Raw genomic sequence first — 10,081 nt, 5'->3', positions numbered from 1 at the left:
CTAATGCCATGCAAGTCTATGGAGTGAAACGTCACGTTTGTCCTAGAGACATGGGGCCACTTGCAGGTTCATCGGGATCCCTCAAGACATAGCCACGTCAAATTTGGGGCTTCTAGCCCATGAGGAACCCTGAAACCCTAACCCTAATTCCAGCAGTAACCCTAACCCTAATTCCAGCAGTAACCCTAACCCTAACCTTCTAGCCCCAAATTTGGGGGAGAGGGACATGAAAAATGTTCTTCCTCCAAGGTGGGGCGTGACGGAGAAAGTTTGAGAACCACTGGCCTAAGACAATAAAAAGTTGAGATAAAGGGAAGAAAAATAAGCAACTAAAGTTTGAACAAATGCAGTGATCAAATCAGTCTCTATTGTTCAGTTTGTGATTCCTCTGATGCTAATTTTCTGAACTAAAACAAAAACAGACACACACACACAAATGTTTTCTGATTAGCTTTTTTGTTGGCTCCGCTTTCTGACGCAGGGGTGGGAGGTTGGGGGGCAGCATGGGGGAGAGGGGCATGAAAAATTGTCTTCCTCCAAGGTGGGGCGTGACAGAGAAAGTTTGAGAACCACTGCGCTAGTCCTTGTTTTCTGATGACTCACGTTATCTTATTTATTTCTTATACCAACTGTGTTTTCCACTGTCACTGAACTCTGTGCAGACCCACACTTGAGACTACTGTTCAAAATTAGTGGTGCCATAAGGCCACCTCTGCTGCTCTTAAAGTAAATATAAAAAGCTGCTCTTAAAGTAAATATAACATTTTATTGTTGTTATTGTGAAAACACAAATATTTATTTTAGTGACTTTGTTTTACTAAGATGAACATTTGCATATATTTGATTCCATTCTACACGATAGATAATCTTTAAATGTTACACATTCCGAGGCATTGTCCCAAGAGCAACATTTATTTATAGCCCCTCAAATTTTTTTAAATAACGCCCAGTTAACAGCGTATATTACAAAGTCGATTACTGGCATCAAAATAATTTATATATTACTAATTATTGCTTATTTAGAATTTGTTGTTCTTTTTATATTATATTTCTGATGGGAACGTTACTACATTTTGTGTTTCTCCTCGGCTGGTTTAGCCGACGGAACTTACCGGAAGTCAACAGAACACCATCTGCGAAGACTCGCAAGCGGTTCTCTTTAAAGTCTATATCGGGTAAATATCCACTCAGACTGTATTCATTGTGGTTTACGGGATGTTCTTGTTTATTCAACGCCACTAGGAAGTTGTCTGAGCTGCTTTCGTTTGACTTGTGTGAAAAGGTTTCGGTGAATAGTAGCTACGGAGCTAGGGAGCTACATGTTAGCATGCTACACTATCCCCTAGCGAGCGAAGTGTTTCATTGTGATGGTTACATGGTCGCTGATCCTAGGAGTAACGCGGGGGAGTACTCAGTGAATTAAGAAATTGCCGAGGTGAACTGAGGCTGCTTTAAAGTTTATACCTTGTCCGTAATGCGTTTTTTTTTAAATATATATATATATACCGTACCCGAATCGTCTCTAACCGAGCGCCATTTTTGAATTCGCTGTTTTCCCTGCCGCCGATTTCAGAGTTTGAAGAACCCTCATCTCGCCCAGGATGACGGACAGATACAACATCCACAGTCAGCTGGAGCATCTGCAGTCCAAGTACATCGGCACGGGACATGCTGACACCAGCAAGTGGGAATGGCTGGTCAACCAGCACAGGGACTCCTACTGCTCCTACATGGGACATTTTGACCTGCTCAACTACTTCGCTGTGGCCGAGAATGAGAGCAAAGCGCGTGTCCGCTTCAACCTGATGGAGAAGATGCTGCAGCCGTGCGGACCTCCTGCGGACAAACCCGATGATGCCTAGATCAGAAGGCACCCTCAGGCCTTTGGTTGTGAATCTCTGAATATGTTTTTGTCTCTTTCTTATTGCCCTATTACAAAATTCTTGGTTCAACTGTCTGAAAACTCTGGCCATAAATCCGAGCTGCTCAACGGCTTTCCACAAACCCTGTCTGAAAAGAGGAGCCTGGGCACCTTTTTCTTTGGAGAAGGACTTTGCAGAAATGAACTTACACCTAATAGAAAAGGACTCAAACATTCATTTTCCAGAGAAGATGCGTCATTCTGTCACGTGTGAAGTGATTTTTTTTTTGGAGTAACTTTTAAAACATGTTGATTTGATTTTCACTTTGAATAAACCACCTTTTTCTACTTTGCCAAGATAAAACGAGGACTGTGTAATGAGCGTAATCTAATCAGCTAAAATATGGTTTGGCTTCAAGTGCGCCTGCCAGCAGTAATGAGTGCGACTGTTAAGCTACGGCAGCCGCCCACCTCAGTCAGACTCAGTCTGCACTGTGTGGCACAACTGCGAGTTGAAACACTTCATTTCTGTAGTCAGGTTGGAAAGGCACTGATTCATCTGGTGTAGAATTTAAATCACTGCGTGCCAGGAGCGCTGTGACTGTTTTTGAAAATACTGCAATAAAAACTCCACTGTAGTAAGATGAGGTGTCTTAGGATACAGTTGGAACAAAGCTCATCGATTGGTCGGACTGATAAGCTGCCAAACAGTTGGGACCCGACTGGCCGGAAGTGAGCAGCAGGTTCTGTTCTTTGACTATGCTGACTTTAGGTGGTTTAATGCGGCCGCATTTAAAACAATCGTGGGGTGGCGGAGGACGCTGAGCGTGACTCATTTGTTGGGACGAGAGCCGCCAGCGGAGTCAGGCCGAGGCGCTCTGCCTTGCTGCACATCACGTCAGTGTGTGTGTGTGGGAAGGTTTCTTGGTGGGGCAAGTCCTCGCCATCTGCTCCTGCCGCGAGAGTCGTGGAGGCGCTTTGCTGCCAAGTCTGCCGAGGAAGCGTTCAGCTCGGTTCTGCTTGTCTCTCACGCACACACAGAGGCACGTTCACATAATCGCCTCCACTCGTTTTCTCAGACACAACAACTGCGTAAAAATAGACGCCTGCTCCTCAGCGTGTGGTGTGCACATGCACCTGCATCTCCTTGTGCACGTGCACACCATAAATACAGCTGCAGTACCAATTTATACATGGTGCTTTAAAAAAAAAAAAAAGTCTTTGTATTAAATAATGTTGTAGATGAAACAGGCTTCAAACAAAGATCAAAAGATTTGATAACTTGGACTGGAAAATCCCTGTTTGCGAAACTGAGCGACGTTCTAGTGGTAAGAAAGAGAATTGCCAAAAAAAAAAGGGTGGGGGTTAATGTTGATCCACCTTTTCTTGTTTTTTTGTGACTGCATCTATTATTTATCTGCTAACATCAGGTAAAAACCCAATATCATTTCTGTTCCGCCTCATGCCAACGGGTTGCTTAAGTAGTCATGGTTGAACATGGCAGAACTTTGGCTTCACAGCTTCTATTCGCATCCTGCTGCAGACACACCAGTCATAAGTGAAACCAGCTCCGCTGCTGAACACCAGGCTGCTCTGGCGGCTTGTTGCCATGGCAGGAGGTGCAACATCACAGTGAGAGTCTAAATCTGCCCGTCAGAGATGCTGCTCTGCTTTTATTTTTTTATTTATTTACTTTGTCACTGCCTAAAAACAGCAACAAAACAAACCTCTTCACTCTGGATTCAAGGCTCCTGCGACCGGCGGAGCTTCTTCTTCTTTTTATCTTCATTCCATCCTCTTATTTTTCCCCTGGCCACCGACCGCCACCCCGCTGACACCGCCGTCCTTTTTCCAACACATTTCTCTGCTCAATAATTTGATCTGTGTTTATGAGCGGCGGCCGAGACGGCGTCCACCTTTTTTCCTCCGCCTTTGCTTTGTGCTGCGACCTCGACTTCACCTCTCGTCAGATGCTCCCGCCGGACATTTGGCCTCCGCCGTCTGTGTTGCTCGTCTGTTTCAGCCATCCATCAAGCCACTGGCTCTGTTCTCTCTCTCTCTCTCTCTCTCTCTCTCTCCCTCTCTCTCTCTCTCTCCCCCTCCACCCACAGCCTCTCCTCCACCAACTCGTCCATCCATCCATCCATCTCTCCATTACTGCTTCTCCAGCTGTTTTCTCCCCTCTTCCGCGGGCTGTGGGTGTGAAAACCTCTCAGATTGATCGGAAAACTCACGCCGCGACTCGGCGGGGGAGGCACATGTTTCCTTTGAAAAGAGAGCAGCAGTTTTATTTTTCATGAAATCGCAAAGAGAAACAATGACTCTCAGCGGGGGGAACTTTTGAAGAGGCGTTTGATCCGGTTTTAAAGGATTTGAAAGGTCCCGCCTTCTAGTGTTGTAGTCATGTAGGCACCATCTGAGGCCGAGACAAGACCCAGACTGCACATGTCAAAGAAAAATCACAACAAAACACAACAAATTACCTTTTTCAAGTTCAAGTTTGCTTCTACATAAATGGAACAGCAACATTTCTTTTCAGCAAGGTATCTTTTCATCATTTTTTCTTTAACATTTTGCCGCTTTGGCAGCCAATTTGAACCATTTTCACAAAAAACCAACTGTGCTCCATAAAATAAAATAAAAAAAATTAACTAGGAATAATTGAAGTGAAAATGATGGCACGCCAAGCACAAACAAAAACCTTGACTGTCTGAGCTCAACACTAAAAATACGCTCATCAATCTCACCCACGGTGGTTGTGAAAGACCTCAAGTTCTGCATGGCTCTGGGGATGAGGAGGTGGAACAAAAACTTCCTTATCTGTTACTGTCTGTCATTGCAGTGTTGGCTGAGTCTCGACCGGTCTTGATCAAAAATCCGCCCAGTCCGAGACCGAGACAAGATCCAGTAAAAATGTCTCCGGGTCCGAGACGAGATCGATAACCTTAAAAAGACTGCGACACTACCGCCTTCTCAGTCCGCAGCCTATCAGTCAGCACTGATGGCTGTTTCGGCTTGGACACAGCACCAGCCAGGCGGTTGCTCTGACATTTTGTCTTGTTACCTTCCAAACGTGTGGAAGGTCCAAAGCATTTTAATTAGTAGAAAGTTATTTGTGTTTTTTAATTGGGTTTTGTTGTTTGGCAGAGGGTTGCAGAAATACTAGCACTCAATATTATGCTCTTTTCTCGGGTTGTGCGACGTGCCACAAGAACAGCAAAAGCCCGTTTCCTTTCTCCTGCACTCGATTGATCTTACACGCCGTCTCGCACAAACTGTGGGAGGAATTTCAGACTGGCAGGCTGGAATTAAAGCTTCCAAGAATAAGACTGTGAGTATGGTCGCAGGGCGTTTGACTGATGATTAACGTCGTCCTCTTCTTCCAGCTCAGCAGCAGACCAGTGCTGCAGCCCAGAGAGCTCCAGGCAGCGGGCCAGAGAACTAACTGCCTCCCTAACACGGACTGGAATTTAATTATGGGGCGGGAGGCAGGGAGCGACTTTTAGGGCTGAAAGATTGATTTTTTTTTTTTTTTTTGGAGGGGATTCAAATGAAGGTTTTGAGAGATGAAAAATGACCTGAGTGAATTTTTGGAGACGATGATGATGATAAAGATGATGACGAAGAGGAGGATAGATGGATGGATTGATGGATAGATAGATAGAAACTTTATTGATTTCCAGGAGAAATTTGCAAATGAGGATAAAGAAGAGAGAGAGGAGGAGGAGGAGGAGGAGGAGTAGAATTCCTGACATAACTAACTGTCAGGCTGGTGTTAAGTATGTGTGCATGCAGTGTTACTCAGATGGTCTTCTCTTAGATAAAGACGTTGACTGCTGCTGTTTTCTGGTCCCTTCATCAAACTCTTCGTTTGCTCCTTAAATTATGAGATATAAAAAACAAAGAACATCCATCCGTCCATCCATTTCTTTTCTCAAGCTCGGGTCACGGGGGTCTGCTGGAGCCTCAGTCATCGGGCGAAGGCAGGGTGACACCCTGGACAAGTGGCCAGTTCGATAAGAACAGCAGATTACTTTGGTGGCTTTAAATATTACATGCCTTCTTGCTTTTAAGTCCCTGATCTCCAGGTCTGAGTTCTGATGCCACCTTGGGGTCACGCTCGCCTCTGCTTCTGTTTGAACGCCTCAAGAGTTCAAGAGGAGAGAAAAAAAAAAAAGTCATTCGAAACTCACGGCATCGTCACAGGACAATCCGTTCAGTCTCGGCGAGCAGCAGAAAACGTCACTTTCAGTGTAAACCGGCCTCTGGGTGTCACTGAGGAACCTGATGTAAAACACTTGGCTCTCACGGCACATGCACTCTTAGAGCTGCGATGTGCTTTTGATACAAGGCAGGCACATCTGGAGATCAAAACGTCACACTCGCTGAATAACTCCCCATTTTTTAATGGGAACATTTGGTGTATTATGTAGACGCAGAGTGGCGCCACTTCACTTTTCAGACACTAAACAAGACCGAGTTCCGCCGGCTGGTAGGCAGTCGATTCTTGTATTAAATTTTCAAAGTGTCAAGTGTTAATTGAAAGAAGAAAATTGCGGTGAAAGACTTGCATACACTCAGAGTGTTTTGTGCAAAAAGCCCGAGTATGAATGTGAAAATGCAACGCCTGACTAAATGTAGCACTGCAAAATAACACGTTTTCAGAGTTGAGTTCAGAGCTTGGTGTTCTCGTTTGAACGATTTTGTTCCATCTCTCAAACGCTGCTTTCATTTTGAAGACGGAGCAGCGGCTCGATTGTCCGAGTTTGCTGGGAAACCTTCAGTTCTGCCAAATCTCCTGCATCACTATGTTCAAAATCAATTTCATGTCCTAATAAGCATCGGACCAGTTGAATGCTACGTCACATGTTTTTTTTATAAGAGAAGAAAAGTGTCTGAAAAGAATAACAGAACTTTTAATGCTGTTATTTCATTTCAAATGTAACCATGTTTAGTCTGGATCGATCTCGCACGTGCAGTTGCATGCCCATGGCTGGTGCGTGTGTTGCAGTGTAGCTATGTAATGATGATGTGCGAATGTTTATGGTCGATACCTGTGCAAGAATGTAGGCTTAGTTATTATGTGTGAATGTTTATGGACTTTTTACATCAGTTGTTTTCATCAATATGCCCTGTCCCGTCTGAACAAACTTAAAAAAAAAAAAAATGTCAAAAGGCTTTTTGTGGCTCCAAGTGGCTGTTAAGGTGGCAAAGGTTGCAGGGCCCCTGAGCCAGCAGGGGTGACTGAGACAGAAATCACAGAGCTGGGATCAGTTTCATGCATGTTACCAACTGGAACCCTGTCTGTCCTCACAGGTCCGGCTCTAGATCCACATTATCAAAGCATAAACACAGACAGACACAGTTTCATTGTAACCGTTTCTGCGGTGACAGAAAAAACAAACAGACACAACAGTTTTCCCACAATTTCCTTTATCTACAAAACAAATATACACCATTTGAAGGTTATAGTAGCCGTTGTTGGATGGGATCTAACACATGATCGGATGACGAGTTTGACAGTCAACTTATTAAGTGAAAAAGAAGAGAAAAAAGAAGAAGAAGAAAGAAGCCGTGTGAAATGGACAGTTTGACTCCTGAGCGCAAAGGTTAAAGGCCCAGTGTGAGCGACTGGAGTGGATCCATGTTCCAATAGAGCCGCCACTGTGTGTGGATACAAATGGTGGTCGTTAAAGGATGAAAACACACCGGTTATGTAATTTTATTCTGCTTTTATCCAGCCACACACGTAACTCGCCCTGATGGGTCGCTCTGTCCATGTCACACTGGGCCTCTCAAAGTTCAAACACTTCATATAAAAAAAAGAAATGTCGGTGTTTTATCACCAGCCGGAGTTTGATTACAGGCATTTTGTTGGGAGATTTTTGGGGAAGTTATAAAGGCGAGCATGAAGCGCTGATACACAACAGCAGGCAATCCTTCAAATGTAAACGTTTACATGAGCCGCCGGCGTGACGAGAAACCTTTTCAATCAAGACTTTTATTCTTTGGAGTCTTTTTCCAGCGATGGCATTTCCTGCACGGCGCGCTTCGCTTCGCTTGCGAAGGTGGAACGCGGCGCAAGAATCCCGAGATAGAGTTACGGCTGCCGTCACGACTGTCCGATCAGGAGACGAGGGAGCGCCGTCACGGCGTTATTACACGGCTGCGCCTCTGATATGTCGTCCGGGGAATAAAAAGCCATCATCCGCCGCATTAAAAGTGACCTCTGGCCATGCGCGAGCGGGTTTTATTGGCTGAAGAGCGTCCGCGCGGGTGACAGGGACCTCGCGGCGGACCAGGCGTGGCCAAACTATGGTCCGGGGCCCATACGCAGCCAGTTAAGGTTTTGAATCCGGCCCGCAGACACTGAACAAATGATATTGATCGTAAGAAAGTCGTAAAAAAGATGAATTCCATTCATTTTTCTCAGTGTTTTAGGAGTCATTTCAATAAAGAGCTAAATACCGAGGGGCTTCAAAGACTCAGAATTTGTTCATTTTCAATTGATATTAAAGCATGTTTTCTACATATCCCATGATATATTTTTCTCTCCTATATGGTGGGTCACCAAAACACTCCATCCGCTCCTGCTCCGGCCCCCTATGTCATATTTTACAACCCCATTGTGGCCCCACCAGTCAAGCAGTTTGCCCGCCTCCTGGTTGTGGACTCATCCAACAGGCATTTGGGATCATTTGAAAAGGCAACATGAAAGTCAGAGTGAAACACAGTCAACTAAGTCAAATCAGCTCCACCGTCAGAGTCATTTCACTTGTATGCACATGCTCGATATACATTCTGTACAAAATATTCACTATATAACAACACACACGCTGACATGGTGGAATACTGTTGGAATTCAGGGTCTCCGCCGCCGTTCAGTTCAGTTCCTTTGGTTTCCAGAAGACACGGAGCAGCTCGCAAGCTCCTCCGACAACCCCCCTTCGCTCCCACATCGCTGTCACTAATCGGAATTTGATGCCCAGACAGTTAAAAAACAATTCACGGTTGAGGAGCAGCAGCAAATTTTCAGCACGACTATTTGAGGAGGATCAAAAAATAAAAAAAATAAAAAAAAATAGAATCACACAAAATACAAAAAAAAAAAGAGTGTTCAGCTTCGAAAAAGAACTTAAGATGTAATCAAAGTCTTAGTAACGACTAAAAACATTTGGCTGTGTGATGACAACGTGGGACTTGTTCCGTTACATTGAGCTTAAACGTTTTCAGTTGGTCAGTGCAAATACAATTCATAGAGTGCATGCAAAAAGCTCCCACAGCTGGCAACCTGCTGGCACCTTTACATACAGGAGCTCATCATGGATCCTTCAGAGAAATTTACAATTGATTGATTTAGTGACCTAACTTTTGATCTCCAGCTGACAGCCTGTCTGCAAAAATAAGGGGCACCAGGGGTTGAGAGGCTTCAGCTGAGCAACATTGCACTGCAAAATATATATATATACATATATATATATATACTGTATATGTATACACATATTTTAATCTGTAATCTCTCCAAGAAAATCCATTACTTACATAAAATTCCGAGGAAAGAATTTGAGCGAAGAAATTTTCAAACCAAATGCAATTGTTGAGAGAGCCATCATCTGAACTTGGCTTACAGGTAGTTTCCAAACTGTGGCACTATAACATGAATTAATCCTGCAGCTCTACATCATTTCTGATATTTAAGAAACATTTCAAAATCTGACGTGAGAACCGCATCCAGCTCTGCACATCAGCAAATACGATGCAGGTTGGGAATTTTAAATCCGTCTTCTGATTGAATGCCATTAACAACCGAAAGTGTCCTAAAAGCTTAAGAGCTGCATTTGCTGCTAATATATCCTGATTAAGACCTTGTAATAAAAACACGCAGCTTTAGATAAAACACAACTCTGTATTCAGGCTGACGACCTGCAGCTGCAGGCTAATGAACGGCCAGGTTGCGACTGAATTGAAATGTTTGTCTGCAAATAAATCGCTGCCTTGATGAGGCTCTTTCAGCGAGGTGTCCTTTGACAAAAAGCTCCACAAAGGGAGCTTTCGGTGGGTCAAACCTTTTAGAACTTTCAATAAAAAAAAAAAAATGAGATAGCAACAAAGAAAATCAAGCAATTTCAGATGCCCTACTCTGACAAATTACAGAGTAATGGCAGAGGCTCAGACATAATTACTCTGAGTCCAGGTAGAAGCACATCCGAGTGCAATCTG

At 44.2% G+C, this 10,081-nt stretch overlaps 1 protein-coding gene across 1 annotated transcript; it reads left to right on the top strand.

Annotated features, from left to right (window-relative positions):
- The first annotated feature begins 1,071 nt into the window (after window positions 1–1,071).
- Window positions 1,072–2,225, top strand: sf3b5 (splicing factor 3b, subunit 5). Its single transcript, XM_076014099.1, has 2 exons — window positions 1,072–1,175; window positions 1,574–2,225. The coding sequence occupies exon 2, from the start codon at window positions 1,602–1,604 to the stop codon at window positions 1,860–1,862; it is 261 nt and encodes an 86-aa protein (XP_075870214.1). The 5' UTR covers window positions 1,072–1,175; window positions 1,574–1,601; the 3' UTR covers window positions 1,863–2,225.
- Window positions 2,226–10,081: the final 7,856 nt, after the last annotated feature.

The sequence above is a fragment of the Nelusetta ayraudi genome, unplaced genomic scaffold (assembly GCF_046127955.1).
Source record: "Nelusetta ayraudi isolate G7.1 ecotype Tasmania unplaced genomic scaffold, CSIRO-AGI_Nayr_v1 ptg000165l, whole genome shotgun sequence".
Classification (NCBI taxonomy): domain Eukaryota; kingdom Metazoa; phylum Chordata; class Actinopteri; order Tetraodontiformes; family Monacanthidae; genus Nelusetta; species Nelusetta ayraudi.
Note: the sequence above shows the minus strand (reverse complement) of the source record. Positions and strands in the feature narration are given on the sequence as shown.

Bases quoted from the DNA above. Each gene is read 5' to 3' on its own strand.
- sf3b5 (XM_076014099.1), top strand. From the start codon at position 1,602: ATGACGGACAGATACAACATCCACAGTCAGCTGGAGCATCTGCAGTCC.